We start from the raw sequence: 22,704 nt of genomic DNA, 5'->3' as shown, positions 1-22,704 counted from the left end.
CACTAAATTATTCCATTCTTTCCATGCCCAGGCCTGACTAAAATTAGTTAGGAATGAGGGAAGATTTTATCTGCAGTCCCCAGATTCTTAGTATGACAATGCTAATTGCTCAGAGTGATGTTGAAAGAATGGGAGCTGGAATATTGTTTGGATAATTAAGTGAGGTATTTCATTTATAATGTTCTAAAGACAGACGTTGTGCACATTAAACAGCAGTGGAACTCTGTGAGGTGGATGGAGACTTGTCTTCTAACAAAGTAATGTATGATAAAGCCTTTAAAATACTGACTGTGAAGTTGTCCATCTGCATTGAGCAGTACATGAATGTGGGCTTCTTACTGCAGTGGCAGAGGGAGTTGTGATGAATCACAAAATCCAGACAAATAAGGCAGGGGTTATAAGATTTGCTCAGCTTTGGCAGTTGATTATCATTAGCTGATTGTGTCTAAGCCAGCTGAGCTACCTTCTTTCACTGTGATAACACCAACTCCCTTTCCTAACAGAAACTGGAGGCAAAGATACTGCTGAACTAGAGGAAGTTTTTTGTCATTCTTGCACAAAAGGAAGTGGGTGTCATTCTGTATTCTTAAAAGATGGATCAGCATTGAGCATCACTGAGCTTTTACAGATAGAATCAAAGTTGAAAAAGGAAAGGGAAGATGGTTATGTTGGGCAGTCACTCCTCTGGGATGGACCATGATATTTCCATATAGAAGCTCTTGACAGCACTAAACTTTTGAAGTCTGCCTCATGCCACATGCATTGCTTTATTTTGAGATTTGATCTTACTGACTCTTTTTCTCCCAAGTAGCTTTATATACCTGTTGTGATCAAGAGGATAGTGCATTAAAGGGCAAAACTAGGGGTTTGTCTAAAAAAAATAAATCACCCTCAGATTTTATATCTATTTAGATATGTTTTGTTCATTGTTCCATGTGTAATACAGAGTAGTCCTATTTTTAAGTGTATGATCTGCTCCAAAGCCCACCTAAATCAATAGGAGAGCTCCCACAGACTTCAAGAAGTTTTGAATCAGTTTGGCAATGAACTTTTTGTAGTGGTTCTTAATTTCTGATGACCATAAATCATCTCCTCCAGCAACTGGAAATCACAATTCTTTTGGTTAGATTGTTTAAACCAAAAAATGGTTTCTGTGATCCTAGAGTTTCATTTTGGCAGTGCTGTCGTGTAGCAGATACATGGATTGTGTAAGGAAAAAGACAGGAAACATCTGAAGTAGAGATACAAAGATGAAAGAAAAAAAACCCAACCCTCTATTGTCTGAGAAGTATAATTTTTAATCGAATGGAGAAAAGTATAAACTAGAAGTTTATGGACACATGAACCTGTTTTTACTCAGACTGAGGAAGTCTGCATTGTGGGTGGCTTATAACCATCCCTATTTAGATGGTTAGGTGGGGAAGAAATTCAGTTCTGAAAAAAATCAGATTAATGAAGTATGTGTTTATCACTTCCTGTTTATTTCAGTGGGGTATTTAGAATTTAAGATAACACAAGTTTATATCACACCAATAATACCATAGAAAACGTGTTCTCCAAGAGTACATCGACTAAACAGGGACATGCAGAGATTTGGAGTGAAACTTGCCAAAATTAAGTATTTCTTTTCCCAGAAAAGTGCTAGGTTTTTCTTTTGAAAAAAAATGTCTTTGCTAGAGGATTATTTTTTTTTAAACCTGAACAACAAGAGCTATTTTGACCCCTGAAACAGCTATTTTCATGTTGCCCAGTGTTTTTGTTCGAGTCTCTGTAGACACCCACAGGGGGTTAGTGATTATTCCCAGTGAGAGGACCATGATCTGAAAATAAGTGGCAAAAAGAATCCTACAAATACTTTGCCTGCCCACAGCCTGAGTGATTTGCTTGCCTACATTTGTGCAAAACCTTCCAAACACTCCTTCTGAATAGGTGCAAAGTGCTCTCTCGAGCCAAAAACACCCCTTTTTTGGCTGGTCTCACATCTTTTTTGGCCTGTGCTCCCTGGAGGTGCAGAGTTGAAGTTAGGGAAGTTGCACATGTGCTTGGGGATTGTGGTGCCTGTGTCATTTAACCACAAGAACAACCTTCTCTTTGAAGCTCACAGAGTGCCTAATCCAGGGATCCACAGTTTCTCTCCTTGGTGCAAAAGGACTCCCATGAGCACTGAAGTTCAATGTGCAACATACTTACCTGGGATATTTACCTTGTTTTGTAACTGAGTTCCTGTTAACACTGTTCAATCTGTGTGCTATTCTAATCAAGAAGCAATGACATGAACTTGCAGGATTTTTGGGGTGGGCATAAGGTGTGTGCTACACACAGTGAGCAAAGACAGCAATATTTCCTCAGCCTCTGAAGAATACTTAAGAAGTTACTGTCAAACCTTTGCTACCCCTTACTCACTCACCTTCCCTCCCTCTGCCAGATTGCTCATTGCAGGGCAGTGAACAGATTGGCCATTTCCTGCCAGATGCTGATCCTGCTGTGGGCAGAGAGATCTGGTTCACCTTAGATAAAGTCCCACTGCATGTAGGCAGTATCAGGCTGATATTAAAGAGAGAAATAATGTTTGCTGTAAATACGGTTGGAAGAACCTGGCCTGGTCACGGTGTTGCTTCAATAGTGGTTTCAGGTCTGATTGGTTTTATTTTGATATTCACACAGACTTCTGAAATATTCATCTTCCTGACACATCTAAATATATACCCTCAAAGCACTTTAAAGGCTTTAAAAGTAACAGAGTGTAAATAAGTTCATCACCCTGGTTTGTTGATAAATCCTGTGCATCCTTTACAAAAGCACAACTTGGCTTTGCATGGAGCTTGAGCCTTCATTGTCTGTGACAAAGTGGAAATACAAGTGGCCTTGCCTGGTCTCTCGGGTCTAGGTGCAGAGCATCTGGTAGCATTGCTAACAAACTGCAGCAAAGTTAAAGAGAAGCCCCTTCCCCTTCCCTGCTTTACCACATTTCCAGTTAACACTAAGAAAGGCATGAGAACAGGGAGCCTGCACCCAGCCTGTTTGGTGGAACACTGTGCCTGACACCAGGGAGAGCAGTAACACATCTGCAAAGTAGCCCCACTGGTTGTGCCTCAGGGTTTGCATCTTAATTTCTATGAATGTGAAATGTTTCTCCACTCCCTTTCCACATAGGGAAGCTGTCTTTGTTTATAATTTATGTTAGGTTAACAGAGCTGGCCATGTTCCTTACGTTAAGTAAAATCACCACAAATATTTGAACTACCCATTACACCTTCGCTACAAGCCCTGCAGGTTAGTATTTAAAAATAGGGTTGTGTACCCCTGACTGTCAACTGCCTCTTCTCAAAACAGTCCAGCAGAAGAAGCTTGGCTTCTCACTGCCCTTGGAAAGTTGAGAAGTCCCAGTTCTGGTAAAACAAACTGGGAAGCAAGTTCCAATGATCTTGTCATCAAACTGGCTGATCTCAGCCACAGCAGGATCACGAGAGGAGAAAGACAGTGTCTCAGAAAACCAGAGCCCAAAGCATTTGGAGCTTCCTAGGGCAATGCCAGCTCTTCAAATTCTTAACAGAAACTGATTAGTTAAGCCAAAGTACAACTGAAGCAAGTCCAAAAATAAAAAAAAGCATGTCCCAAGCCAGCCTGTTCCCATGTCATTTGTACTGTTATTTGGCAGGATAAGGTGGAGACGCTTTCATCATTCCAGAGAAGCTAAGTCATTTTCTATAAACCTTGACTGAAACTAAAATTAATTCTGGGGCTAATGCCTTTTAAACTGGTTTCCATCCAAGAGCAAATGAAACCAATCACTGGTTACTGTTGAGAGATGTCATCCAGAGAGAAGCTGCTGTCTCAACCTGTGAATGCACGGGGGAGTAATCCTGATAAAAGCTGATGTATCAGAGGCAAGGATTTCAGCAAGGACACTGGTTCAGTCTTCCTTGCCATTGCACGTGTGCTGCTCGTTTATATCCACAGGGATCAGTCCTTCACTCCTTGCCATCAGCTGGAGTGGTGCCTGCTCGTGTAATAAGATCCTGAAGTTGTTAGAACATGGACCAAATTCCAGAGAGATAGAGGAAACTCAATTAATATTTAACTTTTCTGGATTTGTTTTCCAGTGCTGACCTATGACAGCTACAGAAGGGGCATAGAAGAGTTTTCTCTGCAATTTACACTTTTGTGAACTGTCATAGATACCAAAACAAGTGCCAGTGGAGTCAACTGCAGGAAATCTTTATTATTTTCTTACAAACTCTTTAAAATGTAAACATCCTGTTGATATGAATCTCAGATTCCTCTGATGTTTACTTAGCAGCTGCCATCATTGTGCAGTGTCTGAGTACACATACAGGGTGCTGGGCTGACAGAGCCCTGTTCTGATTTGTAGTTTATTTTACAGAAGCTAAGGCTGAAAATGCTTTGGAGCAATTTAATGGTAGAACAGCTGTTACCTTAAAACTATTTGAAACTTAGACATTGCACAACTGTTTCAAATGTGGTATTGAAACGGCCAGCAAAGATAACCCACATCCCCCTTTACTCTACCCTCATCTTCAGATCCTGAAAGAGGACGTGATTTAGCCACTCATAGCAAGCAGGGCATGGAATCAGGAATCATGTAAAGTCTTTCTCCTGTCCTGGGGTAGCTGCCATTTCCCTTCTGAGTCAGAAATAGCTGAAAGTCTCAGCATTCAATATTCCAAAAGAATTAAAAAAAACATCTTCTCACCCTTGTGGCAGAACAGTAAAAAAATGCAAATAATGAAAAGTTGAAGCCCAGACCAAAAAGAGGAAGTATCTTCTATTTATTGTTTTGTAAATATGTTTATTTTGAAGCTAATCTCATTTTGGGGGGAGCCTGACTCACTGTTTTTGAATGCTTAGCTTGACAGCAGTTTTCCACAGCTGGTGCAGTGGTTGTGCTGACTCAGGACATCTTTACAGCCATGCACAGGCCACAGGAAGGCATATCCTGAACAGATCCATGCAAATCCTGTAGCATTCCAGTGTTTCCTTCCATTCACGAAGATCTTATGTGCCCATGGTTCATTAACGATGCCTGCCCACGTGCTGCAATAGCAAAGCTCCTAGTGTTCAAATGAAGATGAGAACATTTGGACTCTGGAAGTGTTGGCTTCAATATGTCTAAAATGAATCTGTCTTAATATATTAGGAAAATAAGTTAACATCCTAACATCTGTATTTTGTGGCTGTGTGTGGCATGGGGAAAGGGCACAGACTCTTCCAGACTCTATACACAAGTTCTGCCAAGCATTGCAAAGCTTGAGAGCACCAATCTTAAATCAGGAACCTTTAATGTGTGCATGAAGGGGCCATCTTTAATAAAAACATTGCTTTTCCTTTCTCCTCTTTTAATAACCAATGTGCAGTGAAGGAGACAGCAGGATGCTGAACTCCTGCCTCGTTTGTGGCAGCAGCAGTAAAATGCCTGCTGAAAGGAACTATATGAAGTAAAAATGGACAGCTTCGTGGTAAAGGCACCTAAACTGGCAAGACTGGGCTGTTGGTGAAGTCATTAATATTTTTCATAGATGGTTTATCCCAGCTGTTAACCAGCTCTGGGTGTTTCAGACTAACACTACATACTTTCAAATTCATATATGTGTTTTGATACTAATTTCTGTGCTTCTCGTCTGCAAAAATGGAGATAAAAATGGCCAGTAAGGTGTTGCAAAACTAAATTAACAAACTTGAGAACGTAAATCCTGTAGTGCTGCGTGCCAGAGGAATGCATATGGGAAAATAAATTCTGTCTGTAAACCATGGAATATGCAGTAAATAAATCCTCAGACCACACGCAGAATTTAAAACGAAAATTACTGTCCAACAGCAGCTCATCAGCTGAACGTCGTCCTGTCAGTGGATGGGATGAATCAAGGATCCTTTGGATCATGCAATGAAAGGTGAAACTGTCATGCAAATGTACCAGAGGCAATCTAAGAATTCACATAAATCCTTCGTTTAGGCATTTCCAAATCTGTGAGTTCTCAAGTTCCCAACCCTACCTGGAGAACAGCCCATTTCGCAGCTCGTGCGGACTGAGCCAAGATTTGTATCCACCTTTCTAAGTGGAGATGACTTGTCATCCTTTTCTCAATGATCACATGGTGAAACTGTAGGACTGGCCTATAGAAATGCCTAATAATTTCAAGGACTACTCTATTAAACTGGAGTGGCTCCATTTCTTATTTTCTCTGTTTCATAACCTGTATTTTCATATCTGTTGGTTAAACCTGATTTGGTCAGATGTTTGGCTTTCAGAGGGCTTGGCTGCAGCTGGCCATTTTACATTGGTTTTCTTTAAGAATTTTTGCTCCTGTGACATCCTGTGATTTATGAATCAAAGGCAAGATCAAAAGAAATGTTGTGCTAAAACAAATGACATCCTTTGCTTCCAGCAATTAGTGAGTGACAAAGGAAACCAATAGCGTTCGTTAGCGTGGGATGGTTTATGTTCTATATTTTATTTATATGTGGAAGTATCATTTGGGTTGGTGTCCATGCAACTGAGATACTATATTTTGGATACAGCCAATAGTGAGTAATGTCCAAAATTTGGGTAGGCTTCAACAAGAGAAAAGCAAGTTAGACAAAGTCTTGTAACATTTTGTGAAATGCAGTCTGGGCTCTTAGCCCACCCCTGCCCCAGTGGGTACATGTATTTGTATTCCACAAGGCTACAAAAGTAATTGAATTGAGGATTTTTGTGATGAAAGGCAAACATCTCGGGCCCTAATTTATGTTAGCATTGCTCAATTATTCACTGAAGTACAGAAATGAAATATGAAACAAATGAGAGTAGTGGAAGTGGGCCAAGCTGTGTGTGTGAGATGTTGAGCAATCAGCATCCTTCTGGTACCTGTGTTCAAACATCTTAGTGTAAAGAGTCCTTGTCATTAATCTTTTGTGTAATTTTAAGACCATAGGTTTTGTCTCTCTCCCAGGGAACCATTCTCCCTTCAGATACTTCACAGAAATTGCAGGCCACAGCTGCAGCATGCAATGCTGAGGGGAAAACAAGGGGAAATGATGACTTGGGAAACAGTGACATTCGGTTTTTCTGACCAAAAGAAAAGACACTTCTTTGGATATTATATTTGCCTTGAATTTATTACTTTTGTGTTTAGGGAGTCCAGGTAGCACCTGTTTCGTGTTTCTCATTGAACAAGGTTATCAGGGCAACATCAAAACAAAATGTGCTTTGGTAGAGTTTTAGCTCCACATTAGAACCCAAAAGAAAATTGCTCGTTGAGTTTGGGCCGTGCTTGTGCTCTGTCACTTCACACAAATAAGATAGAGAGTTTGGGTTGGTTCAGCCTGGAGAAGACAAAGCTCCAGGGAGACCTTATTGCAGCCTTTCAGTACTTAGAGGGGGCCTGTAAGAGAGATGGGGACAAATTTTTTAGTAGGGCCTTTTGCAATAGAATGTGGGGTAATGGTTTTAAACTGAGAAAGGGTAGATTCAGACTAGATAAAAGGAATCATTGGTTTATGTTGAGGGTGGTGAGACACTGGCCCAGGTTGCCCAGAGGGGTGGTAGAAGCCCCATCCCTGGAAACATTCAAGGCCATGTTGGATGGGGCTTTCAGCAACCTGATCGAGTTGAAAATGTCCCTGCTCATTGCAGGGGAGTTGAACTAGATGACCTTCAAAGATCCTTTCCAGCTCAAACCATTCTATGATTCTAAGACTCTACGATTATCATATTCTCCAAGAAAAACAAGTCTTGCTCCTGAGAATGACTGTAGTTGCTGTTACTCTAACACGGTTGAGTGATTCACCTCTGTTTTACACCTAACACTGGGATTAAGAAAAATGGGTGCTCCTCCACCTAAGGCCCCAAGTGGGCAAGTGGTTTGAGATCACACCTGGCAGACACCAGTAACACTGAGCTCCTCACAAATGTGGAATAACCTCCTGCTTTCTCTTAGTTCATATCCAGAAGAAAGCTATAACGGTTGGCCCTTTCAGCTACGGCATAGCAACCAGTTTTGCTATTTGATTAAATAGCTACAAAGCTAACATAGAAAACAGCTAATAGCATGGGAAAACACATCAGCTTGTCTAGGTGGACTGTATGGACAGCTAGATGTTTTGATCCATACTAAAAAATCTCTTAAGACAGCCAGCCTTTCATCAGCAGCTCTCAGTTTTCAGCATTAAGCTCATGTTTTGTTTTACAGCTGAGGAAACTGAGGCACAGAGCTTTATAATTGGCTTCATCCTCCCTGCAGTCTTGAAAACACCCAGGAACTACCCACTTGCTGTTCCTCACATCACATCTTTGTTTGTGTATTGCTGGCTTCATCAGTAACTGTTCCAGTTCATGATTTGACATGTTGTTTTTCTGATTTCTAGCTGATTTTTTACTATGGCATTGGAGACAGCTGGTGTCCTCAGCACTACTACGATGAGATCAAGCTGGATTTCCCAGAGGGGGACATTCGGCTCTGCCAGAAGGGGCTCCGCCACGCCTTCGTGCTGGATGCCAGCAAGGAGATGGCTGCCATGATCACTGACTGGTTACAGGATGATTTGACCAAATTATAAACACAGGTTCAGTGGTTAAGAAGACAAAGATGTAATTCTTTTGTGAACACCTAATATTTTTTTTTTAATTTTTTCTTTTTTTTTTGGTGACAGAGTCTGCCCTGTTATTTTTTTCTGTTTAATATAGATTATGGTTTGTTTTCTATTGAGATGTTTTAGAGAACGTTGAAGAGAGACTGGCTGGTCCAAAGTATAGTTATATTGATATGGTGGTGGTGGACCTTCATCCTATGCCTTCAGGACTCTGCAGGACTTGGCAAAGGGTGGAATAGTTATTGTCTGCTCGCACTCTAGACAACAGCGACATTAGATTCACTGGCCACAAGTGTAAATGAGTTAGTGCCACCTCACTCACCTGCTGGAGAATGGCCAGGGGTGGGTTTGGGGCAGTCCAGCTGATTTGCTTTAGAAATACCACGCTGCTTTGTTAGAATAAAAATCCTGTTGTGGATGGATCCTGGCAATGGATCCTGGTGTGCTGTGAAAGACCTGGCCTTCTACACATCTCATCCATCCATGTAACCCTGGGGAATGACAACCTGAGCGGCCCAAGGCCCCAGGACAACCCTAACGTTGTCTTTTGCAGGTGAGATGGGGTTGGTCAGGCTGAGCTCAGGATGAGTACAGGGGAGGTGTGGAGATGAGATGTGCAGTTTCTCCCAAGATTCAGAAGGGGTTTAGGGCACTGCCAGGGCTCCACAGGATGTTAGAAAGCCCGTAAGGCAACTGTGGCTGCTCAGCAAGGGAATCCTTATGGAGCTCTTCTCTGGCACAAGGCCAAGTGTTTAATTTTTTGATTGACTGTAGAGAAGGGAAAGGTCAAAAGTGGCAGTATTATGAGGTGAAAATGGATCACAGAATCCATGTATAAATAGTTAGAGGTGGGCTAGCTCTCCTCATGAAGTTCAGAAGAGCAGTGCTTGCCTTGCAACTTCAAAGAATTAAACCAGCTTTGGTGCATGCCTGAGTTGTAGTTCTTTCCTCTAAGGACTGAAGGATGGGATTTTCTGCCAAGCCACAAATTAGGGAAGTCCACCATGAGCAAATGGCTGTTGCTCTGCCATGGTTGCACCCATGAAATGGCACCACATGTTGAGAACCGTTGCTGAGAAATGCACTGTTCCTTAGGTTTGTTCATCCCTCTCCCTTTCAGACAGCAGAAAAGCTGGAATCAAAGATCCTACCAGTTGTGATAACATAAGGAGTTACAGGCAATAGCTAGAAATGAAAATAATGCAAGGGGAACAGAGCCAAGTGTAATCAGGAAAAGCTTTCTAGCCATGAACCTGTGAAATAGTCTCCCTGTGGAGTTCACAGAGACATTTATAAATAAACAAAACACTACAGAATATAGCCAGGGGAGGTCCTGCCCTTGCAAACAGATTCATTTAGCTGATGCCTTTGGTATCTAACTTACATGATTTATTGACAGTTTCAGTGTAGTCCTAGGAACATTCACTGTGGTACAGAAAGAGTGATTCTTTCCTTACTTGTCTTACACAATTACACACACACCTTCCACTTCTCTCTAAATCCCCCTTGAACCTTTCACTAAATTTGTAATAGAATTCAGTTTCTGGATATTTTTGGACTAGTTTTCAAACCTGCAGACAGAGAGTGGATTTAAGTGACCTTCCTTGCATCAGAAACTGGTTTAGCTTTTGAGACCAGCCAGTGGATTTTCAGGTGACACTGCCACGTCCTGCAACAGAGGCTGGTGCTTGAGGCAAGAATGTTGAGACCACAGTTGCAGCAGCACGAGGGGGGAGCCAGATACATTCAGAGTGAAGGATCTGTGCCCATGCAACTGATTCTGTTTGTTGGAGAGTCGTGGGACTTTCCTTCTTTCTACGTGATCCTAACAATTCTTGTACTCACTTTGGAAGTCCACAGCTGTGTGTGTCTGTGTGGTTTTTAACACCCCCAGATGTTGGGATGCATCCCTGTTGGGTGGCCTTGTGGCAGATGTTCAGTGCATCTGTTGGCCTAGGTGCTCCCTGAGGCAGTGAGGGGCTGTGTGTTCACATATGTGGACATAAATATATATATATGTACACACACACGTATCTATACACACATATGCATGTATGTATGTTGGCAACAAAAAATACAGTTCACTTGGTTGTTTTGGTTAACACGTTGATCTGGTTGAACAAAATACTCTCCCTTCAAAGTATATGGGATCAGGTAATCGAGCAAGGACACAGTTTGTAAAAGTTCAGCTGTTGCAGTGGATCTCCTGAGGACAGGAAAAATCGTGCATTAACCAAAGATGACAAGAAACTATTAAAGCCTGGAAACTGAAGCACCTATGAGAAGCAGTTGTTTACAGTGCATTATTCATATACTTTGTACGAGGAATTAATTTAGCAATACTTGTACTTGACTTGTGTATGCCTTTTATACAGATGTTAATCCGTTATAATAAATCCTACTGGCTGCATTAAGACCTAAGCTGAGATTAGAGCTGGTCAGTGATGACCAGACCTACTGTAGGAGATTGCCTTACGATTTTCTTAAATGAACTTTCACTAAGGCTATCAAAACCATCCTGATTCAAGTGCTCCCTTCCTCCTAGAAGCTGTTACTGTAAGGCTAAGAGCTGAAAACCAGCTCCTCTCATCACTGCAAAAGAGCACGGGATGAGTTTTCAAAGCTGTATTTCCTGAGAGGAGCAGATCTTCACACAAGGAGAATCCAGCTCCTCTGAAGCCCGTGGTGTTCACCACGACCCCAAGCAAAGAGGGTCAGAAGTGTTTATGGTCCAAATGTGCCAAGTTACCATGAAAACACAGTGTGGTCTTGCCTGTTTTAGACTATTTTAGAATCCTTGTGAAACCTGTGGCAAAAGGATTGCCTGTATGCAGCAGCACCTAACCTCTGTCCTTCACATTGTGCTTAGTTCTCACCAGGCAAGTAACCCTGCTAGCTTCAATGACTTTGACTCATGTTCAAGTGCTTTGCTAGATTGATACCTTTTATGAAAAAAATCACAGCTCTGATAACAAAAATAAAGACATTTATGGTAAAATGTAATTTGATTCTTTATTTTGATAACTTGTTTAGTCTTAGTTCACCTTCTTCATTACTTCATGCATACAGAATTTACAAATAATCTTGCCAAACCCCGAATTTCACATGCAATGGAGACATCTGCTAAGTGGGTGGTAGGCACCTGACCTGAGCATTTTTATCCAGAGCCACTCCAAGAGAATCAGTCAGTTTCCCTTTGCTCCCTCCAGCTCCGTGTTTGCTGCTTTCTATGGAGTGTGTGGATTAGTGAGGTTTGTCCCTTCAGGAAGCTTGACGAGTGCTTGCCCAGTGTTTATGGTGAAGAATTTGGAGCTGGACTCCAAGCTAAACACCAGTTTCTTGACTCACAGGAGACAGATTGCATACATGAGCCACAACAGATAATCTCTTCTCTGCAGTTGAGGTCATTTATGTATTTATTTTACAGCAAATGGGCTCATGTGTGCATCCACTCCCCGCCCCTTTCCTTGGTCTAGCTAATTGCCAGCAAAGACTTTTAAACAAGATGTTCAATGTTATCATTAATAAAGTTGCTCAAACTGTTACTGGGTTTGGATAAACTTACTAGACCCAAGAGACTCGTTCTACTCTGTGTCACAGGTCATACTCAGACTCCCAACTGCAGCAAGTCTCTGAGGCTCTTCACTTGCAGGCAAACGTTCTCTGGCCTGGCACATTTACAAAACCAGAATCCAGAGAACATTTGTGAGTGACCAGGAACTATTAAAACAGTATATTTTTCTGGACCAGCTGATGGGGTTTGAGTACAAGCAGCAGATCAGCACTCCCAGCACGAGCCAGCTGCCAGAAGCCATGGCTGCCCTCGGTAGCCTTGTGCAGGAGTTATGAAACAGGCCAGCACACAATGCTCAGATGGGACAGGAAGGGGGAGATTTAATTAAAACCTGCTTTTTCAAGTGCTTAAGCTGATGGTGAATGGCCTCGGGTTTGCCACCTACTGCAGCAACGTGCTTGCAGGAAATCAGTTGTGTTGTGGGACGTGGTTTGCAGCGGGTCAGGGAATGTTGGTGAGTGTTTAAAACATCTGACTGTGTCTGACTGCAGGGTTTGGCAGCCAGACACGCCAGGGGGATTTGTTGGCCATCCTTGGTGAAGCAATTCACAAGGGAAAAGGCAGCAGGGGGTGCCCCCCCCCCCGCCCAGTTTACGAACATCTTCAACAAACTCATCCTAAGGCCCCCAAGCTTCATTTATTAAGAGAAATCCTTGTGTATGGAGATGAGATGGCTTGGAACTGGAGGAAAAAAAAAGGCTTTCCCAGTGTCAGGACTCAGCTCTTCCATTTCCATAAGAGACACCCTTAAAATCTGATAAGGGTCCAGCTGATCCAATCAAACTTGTTAGAAGCAGGGACACCATTTACAGAGTATAAATGTTTTGAACTGTGAACATCATTTGCTCTCACCACACAAGGAGTAAAGCAACTCATCACTATTCATTAGGAAGGAACTTTTTCACCCACAAAAAAAGAGAAAAAAAATTAAAAATGCCCAGGATTTTAAGCATCCAGGTTGAACTGGAGTGTTTAGCTCAAATTACAACCTCAGTAGAGCCTCAGATAAAGTCAACAAGTCCCTTCCCTCACGGGCTTAGGGAGACTCAAGTGATCAATTGACTGGGACTGGGGCAGAAGAGGTGACATGGGATGAGCAAAGAACTTCAGCATGAAAATACTTGCAACACAGGAGTTTCCTTTTATCCTAATATCCCTACTGGTTTGTTTCAAAATAGGACAGTCCAACATAGCTGGATTCCTGTGGAATTAGCACTTTGTGATAATGAGGGCGGAAGATTTTGCAGCAGTGAAAACATGCCTGTCTAGTATCAGTTACTGAAACTAAGATGAACATCTCATACTAAATATTTTGGGAGTGCAGTTGAGCCTGACAGCAAACACATGTCCCAGGGATCTCCCCAGGCACCTCCTGAACGAGTCTGCATTGCAGAAAACTACATGGGATGGTATGAGAGGCTTCAGGGAAGTATGGAGCAGATGCTGGTCCATAACCTACTGAAGTTAACATATTCACTAAAACTAACTTCACTAGATGTGGATTAGGTGAAGTCAAGCTGTCCCACCTAATTTGCCCCCAATTCATGAAGCAGTGCTCTCTAAACAGATGTTTAAAATTCCCTGTCTGGTCTAACTTAGATATCTAAATGTAGGGGTACCAGATCTCCCTCTGGAGGTCCTGGCAGGCACCAATTTTTTTGCTGCATAAGGGACCTGGGCATTTGCTTTGGGGTTAAGTCAGTAGGTGTCCAAGTCAGACCATGTCCTGTCACAGCGATGCTCTGCTTGTCTTCACCTTGGGCATCTCGCCTGTCCTTGCTGTGCCTCTGACTTCTCTCAAATAAAAACTGGCCAAGACTGGATTTCTGAGTGGATACGAGGATTCACCAGCTGATGTAAATCAGATGAGGATTCTGAAGTGCTGTGTTAGTACCACGGGCTAAAAATCTGTCTCTACTGAACACAAACCCACCGCTTGCGCTGATTTCAGTGAGGACACAATGGGATTCCTGTGAATCACAGAATCCCAGGGGTTGGAAGGGACCTGGAAAGGTCCTGCCAGAGCAGGGTCAGCCAGAGCACATCACACAGGAACGTGCCCAGGGGGGTTGGAATGTCTCCAGAGAAGGAGACTCCACAGCCTCTCTGGGCAGCCTGGCCCAGGGCTCTGTCACTCTCACAGCAAACAAGTTCTTCCTGAGATTCACATGGAACCTCCTGTGCTCCAGTTTGCACCCACTGCCCCTTGTCCTGTCACTGGACATCACTGCACAAAGCCTGGCTTTGTCCTCCTGACACTGCCCTGAACAGATTTGTAACCATGGATGAGGTGGCCCCTCAGTCTCCTCCAAGCCCAACAGACCCAGCTCCCTCAGCCTTTCCTCATCAGGGAGATGTTCCACTCCCTTCAACATCTTTGTGGCTCTGTGCTGGACTCTTTCAATCAGTTCCCTGTCCTTCTGGAACTGAGGACCATATAACCATTTGCTCTCAGCCTTCAATGTGTTGTTGAAAATAACTTGTTAAGGGAACACTTTCCTGTCAGACTGCACAAGGGTGGGCAGGGGTGTGGTGGCAAATGCCTTCCTGTCTCCCTCCACATGCCTAACTGGAGAACTCATGCCAAAAGACCCCCTCAGCCAATGTGACTGTAAATGCACATGTGAGGATGTAGAACTCCCCCAAAGGTGGCTTGTGCTTGGTATGGTATGTGCAGGACCACTCCATGTGTGGCCACCAGGAAAAGAAATCACCATGCCTCTGTCCAGCTGAGCCTCGTGTTGCTGTGGGTGAGCTCAAGGTGAAGGGACAGCCTAGAAAGTACCAGTGTTGATTTTTAAGTTCTTCAAGCAAAGCTTTCATCAGTTCTCCACGCGTTTCTCCTGTGTCTTGAAATCTGAGGTTGTTCTGCTGTGACTGAAATACAAACATGGCACCTTGAAGACTTCTGTGCTTCCAGATGTGCCCTGCTCTATCCCTGCATGTACACAGGATTCATAGAATCACTGAGGTTGGAAAAGACCTCTAAGATCCTCAAGTCCAGCCATCAACCCAACACCACCATGCCCACTAATCCATGGTGTGCAGTCAGGACAGAGCAGAGCCAGCTGTGACCCTATTACCTTCACTCACTGTCCCCAAGGCACTCGGGTGATGTCCATTGCAGGAGCACATGCTAAAGCAACCCACTCTCCCTGAAAATTCTGATCTTGCAACTCTAATGTCCTACTGAAAGCAGATGAAATGAAGCTACAGCTCATTGAATGCCCCTTCCAGAGTGTGCATCACATTTAAGTGATGGATTAAGCTCATCTTAACAGATTCCTTGCTTTCTGGATGCCTCTTCACTTAAAGTTCACCCTCCAGCAATGCAAGAGGGTTTCATTTCCCAGGGTGCTTTACTGAGCTATTAAAAAAACAACCCAAAACCTTGAAGGAGGAAGGAATGGAAGAATAAAAACCAATACTCAGTTAAAAAAAAACTTTGGCCAAAGTTTTTCTGAGGCAATAATAACCTCATCTCTCAACTAGTAGGTCATGGAGCACAGATCCCAGTGGTACCTGACAGGAATAAAACTGCCAGGCCTGATTTGGGGGAAAACAAATCTCTGCTCCATGTTTCCAGGTATTTTTTCTTGTGCCAAATATTAAAAATCCTGATTTTTTCCTCATTTCCAAAGGGGATCCTTTCAGCAGCACTAAGCAAAGAGGGTTCCTCCCTCGCCCCTCCGAAGGTTGATGTTACTTTGGGGTCCCTCTGCAGGGAGCACCTGCAGGACAGAGTCCCCTGCTCAAGTCAGACTCTCCAGGCCAGCTCTGTGAGACCACAAGCACGATGTGAGCAGGGGATATTCTCCCAGCTTTCATGCTTAGCCCTTGAACCATGTTTCTGAGCCTCTAAAACCTTCTGTTCAAGTCAGTGGAGAGAATCCTCTTTGCTTGGGGCTGGGAAGCTTCTGGTCAAGGCAGGTGAACTGTACCCAGAAAAGGGAAGAAAAGAGCTGTACACTGATAACACCATCTCTGAAACTCCTGTTTTTAGCTTGGAAAACACCTGAGGTTGCCAGGGAAGGCAGGGTAAAAATAACAGCTTTTTCATTTTTGGTTTTGACATCCAAGGTAGCCCTGGGATCACAGGTGACTTAGGGAGGTGGCTGTGAAATGAGCCATCTGGTTCTGGGACACAAAAGAAAAAAAAAAAACTCTTGCAGAGATCTACTTATCAATAAAATATTTAATAAACTTATCTGTACAAAATATTTAAAAGGTTATTGAAGAGTATACAAGAATACTTATTTAACAAATATATACTGCTATATAATATATTCAAGAAAATATAGATTGCTGTTTACAGTTCATTTACAATCCCATATGTACAATCCATTTAAACTTTAGAATACATACAAACAAGGCATTTACACCATCACTTACAGAGCTGTCTTCTTTAGAGATATTTCACACACTCAGACCTGAAAAAGCTGAACAAATACATGGATAGTTTAGAGGCACACACAGGGATAGGAGTATTGCTTCAAATATTATCACTGCTAGAGATGAGGCTGCTGCAAACGTGAGTCCTCTTTCATTTTTGGATCTTTTCCTTTCTAATCAAAGAAAGGAACATATAAATAAAACCACGACTGACCAGCAGGGAGGCTCGTTTTGTCAAAGAGGCTCCAGAAAATGTTGACTCTTGACTCCAAAAAAACAGAGCAGGTGGTGATGGGGACACGTAGTGATTCAGCAAAGGGGCTGAGGGAGCAGGGCTGTGGCTGCCCCTCCTGCAGCTGCAGCAGGGAGCACCAAGAGCAGGGCAGGGCTCTCCTGACAGACACCTCTCCAGCCCCTCACCAGCAGCATCTCCACCAGCTTCTCCAGCAAAGAGCCACAGTGCAGGGGAGAGGCAGGGACTGCAGGTGGGCAAGGCTGGAGCCAGAGCCCTGCCCCTTTGCTCGGGTTCTAAGAGCTTGAGGTGCAAAGGTCCTGCACAAACAGGGCTCTGGGAGCTCTGGCTGCTCAGCACTTGAGAAACTCAGCCCCTTCTTGACCCTTAGACCCAAGGGTTAATCACTCACAGGTCATGCCCCTCCCCGGACAGGAAAGGGATGAGCTGCCCCCACAAAGTGCCCCATCCCCAGCTGATCACTGCCTACATGACCACCTGACTTGGTCTTCTCTTCCAGGACCAAAGCCTGGTCCCTCCATGTGCAACCATCCCTCTTCCTGGCCTGTGGGGGTCACTTCAGGCTCTGCTGCTGGTGGCTGAGCTCCTGGGACCCCCTCGGTGCTTGGCAGTGTCTGTGTGGCTCACAGCAACCTGGGTCACCACCTGGGGAGCCCTAAACTTGGCCTCTTTTTTATTTCCCCCCTTCTCCCGTCCTCTCTCTCTGTCAAGGCAGGTTAGAGGAAGGGAATGAAGGCCACCATCTCCACCAAGACCAGGACCAAAGCCAGAGCCACAGCTCCCAAGGAGCTCAGTCCCATTATTCTGCTGGCAGAGACCCAGGTGGCAGCAGCATAAGTTGACACCTTGACAAAGTGAAGGGAAAGGGAGAACTAAACACTCCCACCTTCCATCAGAAAAGCACTTGAGCATGTGACCAATCATAAACAGGTCCTCTCCTCCCACCAGCTTCAACCCAGCCAGACCAGTCCCCTCATTGTCCCCTGCTTGAGGGCACAGTCTGCACTCAGGCCTCCTGCTGCTGCCTCAGCCTTTCCTTCCTCACTCTGCTCCCACCCACCCAACACTAGAGCAAGTCTCCACACTCCCCCCCCACCCTGAAAACCCAAAGTATGACCGTAAAGCTCTCAGAGCAGAAAAATGAGCTTGCAAAAGGTACACACGGACTCCTAAGGGGTGATGACAGAAAAATGAAGAGCAAAACCTGCTGAAAAACCACTGAAAAAATGGTTGGGTTTCATTTTCAGCCATTTCTGGGAATGGATCAAGCTTCAGTTCAAGGTTCTTCAGTACCAAACCACGTGAAGATGCTCTGCTGCCCAAGCATCCTGCCCTACTCTGCTCAGCCAAAAGTTAAACTCTTGGCCAGCCTGCCCATGAGCTCCTTCCCACCACCATGGAAACCAAGCTCCTCTCCAACATAGTAAATTCAGGTTGTTGCTCAAATATCAGTGCCAGTAAAAGGAAAAAAATAAAAAAAGTGGGTACATGTGTCTTGAGGAGTAAAGCTGCAAAACCACCTTCAAGGTGCAGGGTGGGGTCCTTGGTCAGTGGGTTACTCTAGAAGGAGTTCCAAATTTTGGTGGTTGTTCAAAGGTCCAAAACACATGCTGATAGGGCATAACTGATCTTCAGAGACATCTTTGCACCTCTATGTACCTCACAACATGCTTCAGTAGGAATAAAGAGCCTGAATGCTCCTGGTTTTGCCACGGAAGGCAGAAACCAGCTTATGACAAAATTCAAAGAGTCAGAAAGACCAGCCTGGTGGAACATCTTGCTCTTCAACCAGCTATTGATTCAAAGACAGCCCCAGTGCTGAGCACACCACTGCTCTCTGCTCCTGAAACCCAGCACCCCCATTCAGACCCCCACAGCTGTAAAGGGATCCCTGATGCCAGGGAAGGTGCTCTGATGCCAGCAGGACATGCATGGTCTCTCCATCTGCTGGTCATGGTGAGTTAAAAGAAGAACCACAGACCAGAGCTTGGTTTTGCACACACAGGTTTTCCTGCCCACTCACCTCCCCAGAGGATGACATGAAGACTGACAAATTCACACCACAACCCTGGTTTCACCCAGGATGGGGTGGGACACAGCAAGTGATGTGGTGGAACTGCCCAACCAAGGTGCAGGTGACAGCCCTTCAGTCCGACCACCTTTCAAACCAGCAGCACAGCCCCACTCCAGGTGGCAGCCCCTGAGCAACACTCAAACTCTCATTGCCATTGCTCCACACGGGTTTGGTGTGGTTTTTTTTCTCCCTGACACATGGTTATGCTTCTCCAAAGCAGACAAAAGAGAGAGCACTGGTATTTCAGGAATTGCCTCATGCTCGGCAGGGAATTGTGACATTTCCCACCACGTTTACTCCAACGTAAACCTGCATGAGCTGCTGGGTAGGTTGGTATTTATGATGCACCTGTCCCATCAACATATGGTGTGTTTATTGATGTGCAGAAGTGTAGATGCTACTATGGCAGACAAGCACATCAAGCTGATGCTCACAGCAAAACTCCTGTGAAGTCCCAAGGGGTCCCATCAGCACCCCGAGGTGCTCTGCTTCTTCTGCCCAGCTGTAGCCCCATGGGACCCCCATTCCCCAGGTGTCCTAAGGGAAGCCACAGCCTCTCATCTCTTCCCTCCAAGGGACAGTGCTGCAAACAGGGGCTCCATGTGTCTGCTGCTGCTGCCTGGGGGCCAGCACAGGTGGCTCTCCCTGAACACACTCTGTCAGGTTGGTGGGACAAGGACCTTAAACTGCCAACAGTAAAAAGATCTGCTTGTTTTGCAACAGGAGTGTGACTGACAAATCCCTGGAGACCTACCCAGTTTTCTTCAGTAGCAAGAGCTGTGTAATCAAGACATGAGTTAAAACCCCTGTGGGGCAAATAGACACACAGGTCGCTGGTGCTCAGGCTTGAGCAGAAGGCTCTAGGTTGCCTTCTAATCAGAAGTGGTGCCTTTCCAGCCTTTTCCTAACAGGTGCACCAAGCACCAGCAACCAGCCAGAGAGGACAGGGCTCTACCTGCCAGTGCTGCCCAGAATTAAGGCTGCTGGGATCAACCCAGCTATGCCAGGGCCAAGCTGCTGTGAGCCTGAAGTGAGCCCTTTTCCTTATGAACACCCTCCTCCCTGCCAGAGGATTTGAAACATAAGAGGAAAAAAGGAAAAAGGGGGGGGGGGGGGGGAGGGGATGTAAGACAAACCCCTTATATTAAGAGAATAAATTAAAAGGCTAAAATGTGTGTTTTCTGAATTATTTCTGGGCCAGAAGCACTCTGGTCATCAGACAGTTAAACTGGGCATAAAACCATTTTGCTTCTGACCACCCCTGCCATGGGACCCAGCAGCCAAGGGCTGCAGGACACGGGGAAGGCAGTGGCTTAAGCACAGCTTTGAGTCTGACAGAGCTGGAGGAGCCCCAAGGGAAGGCACACACCCCAGGTCTGTCCCCACTGGGTGTCCTTCCCTGAATTGCAGCCCCAGTGCTTCCAAGCTTTGTGAGCTTCCCTGCTCCTGCACACTCATGTTCCCATGCAGTGAGGAGGGAGCCAGTTTGGGGTAGATATTTAGTCCTTTTCAAATGCTTAATATTTCTAGCTTTGCTGTAATTATATCCTGCAGATAAAAATGGTGTGGAAGGTCAAACAAATCCTCCAGGAGAATATACTCTGCATGGAAACTGCGGGGTTTTTTTTAAACTGGAAAGGTTGTATAAATATTGTCAATTGAGAACCTGTAATTACCCATTAAAAACACTCTTTGTCTACTGAATTCACATTTGTCCACGTTCAGCCTCTAGTGGCCTATTCAGAATGCCTACATGTGCCCAAAAATCAGCTCAGGCAAGAGGCAACTGATCATAAAATTTTCCCAGAGTGTTTCTGTGGTGTTAGGGGTGATGCTCTGGACTAGCTCTGGGGCTGGGCTGGGCTACCAGTGCTCTGCACCTGATCTCCTCCTCCATGCCCTTTGCAGATGCATCCTCACGTTGCTCCCCAGTGTGGCTGGGATCTCAGCCATGGGAACCTCCCTGCCCAGGAGAGGCTTTTGCAGCCCTGCTCAGCACCTCTGTTTGCAGTGGTTCTGGTGTCTGCATCCTCAGCCTAATCCTGATGTTCAGGTGCAACCTCTGAATCTGCATGGGGATGGAGAGGCAGCCCTTGCTGCCAGCATGGGGGGACACCAGCCCACCCTCCTAAGGGATGACTGGTGGCTTTGGCTCTGGAAATACTCCTCTGGGAGCAGGGAGCAACATGACTGCCAAGTGCTGTGGCCAAAACACTTGTCTGGGGGGGCAGTGGCACAGTGACCCACCGACTACCCCCAGCCCTGCTCCCCTCCAGCCTTGCCCTGCTCCTACTCACACCCCCAGAGCAGCCCCAGGCAGGAGGCTGCCCTCCCCTGGTCCCTTAGGTGAGCAGAAAAAGGCTCCAATGCCACCTTTCACCTTCCTGTTGTCCTTCAGTAGTTGTTTGCCCAGGAAAGGAAGGGATGCTCTCCTCAAAGAGTGGCTGGCAGGGTGGTGTCACCACGGGTGTGAGTGCTGGGCTCACCCCAGGGGGGGATGAAGTTTGTTCTCCCACCCAACACGCCTGTTGAGGGAGAGGGATCTGCAGCTGGGAGAGCCAGGACTGGCTCTTTCATGGGCAAAACCACAGATGGCATCACTGCCAGCAGCAGCTTCCATGCTCTTCCCAAATTCTCTCCCACCTTGTTCATGGTAGCAACCCAGGCTATGAAACTGCACCAGCTGAGCCACACCTTTTCTCACCAGATTCGTGGGGTTCAGGATACAGGCCCAGCAGCAGGGTCAGGGTAAAGCATAAGGAGACCCAGGCTGTCAGCCTGCTCTCCACCAGCCACCTCCAGACCTGAGGTGACATCTGTCTGTTCCCAGCAGCTGTGGCTGAACCAGGGCCACCAGAACCAGGGGTGAGTGGAGCTGGCACCCCCTCAGACATGGTCCTGCAGAAGCAGGTCTCAGGCCTGCTCAGCTGATGCTCACAAGAGCCACCAGCCAGGGGTGCTGCCAGGAACTGTGTCTGCCTTGCCTGGATTTGAGCTGCCCACAAATCTCCACTGCAAGTATTTGGAGGAAGGGCAGGGGGTAAAAGAAACGAAAACATTTGAAAAGAAATGTCTCAGCAGTGGGGAAAACTACCAAGGAACCAACACTGATGGAAGAATTAGGTACTTTGAAAGCCTGGTAACTTCACAACTGGCGTGGTGCTTCCAGAGCAAGGCTCATGCCAGCCCCCTTCCCTGAGCACCTGCACTGAAGGTCAGAGAAAAGCCATCAGCCCTCCCACTCACTGCTCCTCACCTACTTGCACCTTGCTCCCCCCAGAAGCTGCCAGTGAGAAAACCCACCATGATGGACCTGATCCTTCCTCTCCCCCATGAACCTCCACCTCAGAACATCCCCCTGGGCACATATTCCCATCCATGCTAGGTTTTCCTCTTGGATACGCAGATGTAAAGCCAGAGAAGCTCAAGGGGGTCACACGAGACCTGGGGGTACCAAGTTCACCCTGAGCTGCCACCAGCCTCAGCCTGAGGATGCAGAGGGGACCTCAGCAGGGTGAGGATGGAGGGAGGCTGTGGGGTTCAGCCCAGTGGATGTACCACAGTTACTGACGTGCAGGGTGATGCGCCCACACCCTGATGTGCACTGCCTGCTGACATCCTGATGGATTTCTTGGAGCAGCCTGGGGGTGGCTGTTGGACCCTTACTGAGGCTTCCCTGATCTCTGAAACCATCTGGATGTCAGTAGAGCCTCTGAGGTGACCCCCTCTCTGCCCTGGCTTGGCTCAGGCCTCCCTAGAACACCCCAGTGAAGGAGGATGACAGGCATGATATAGAAACTCCCACACACACATTTTCCAGCA

The 22,704-nt window shown here is 45.6% G+C and overlaps 1 protein-coding gene across 1 annotated transcript in view; it reads left to right on the top strand.

The window, feature by feature from the left end:
• LOC104392935 (chromosome unknown open reading frame, human C2orf43) overlaps window positions 1-8,556 on the top strand; it is an 85,255-nt gene extending 76,699 nt beyond the window's left edge. Inside the window, exon 6 of the mRNA XM_010002381.1 lies at window positions 8,365-8,556. Coding sequence (XP_010000683.1) covers window positions 8,365-8,556 — 192 coding nt within the window. The remainder of the gene's footprint in view (window positions 1-8,364) is intronic.
• Window positions 8,557-22,704: the final 14,148 nt, after the last annotated feature.

The sequence above is a fragment of the Chaetura pelagica genome, unplaced genomic scaffold, assembly GCF_000747805.2.
Source record: "Chaetura pelagica isolate M959 unplaced genomic scaffold, ChaPel_1.0 scaffold46, whole genome shotgun sequence".
Taxonomy (NCBI): Eukaryota; Metazoa; Chordata; class Aves; order Apodiformes; family Apodidae; genus Chaetura; species Chaetura pelagica.
This window is presented reverse-complemented; position numbering and strand designations above follow the sequence as displayed.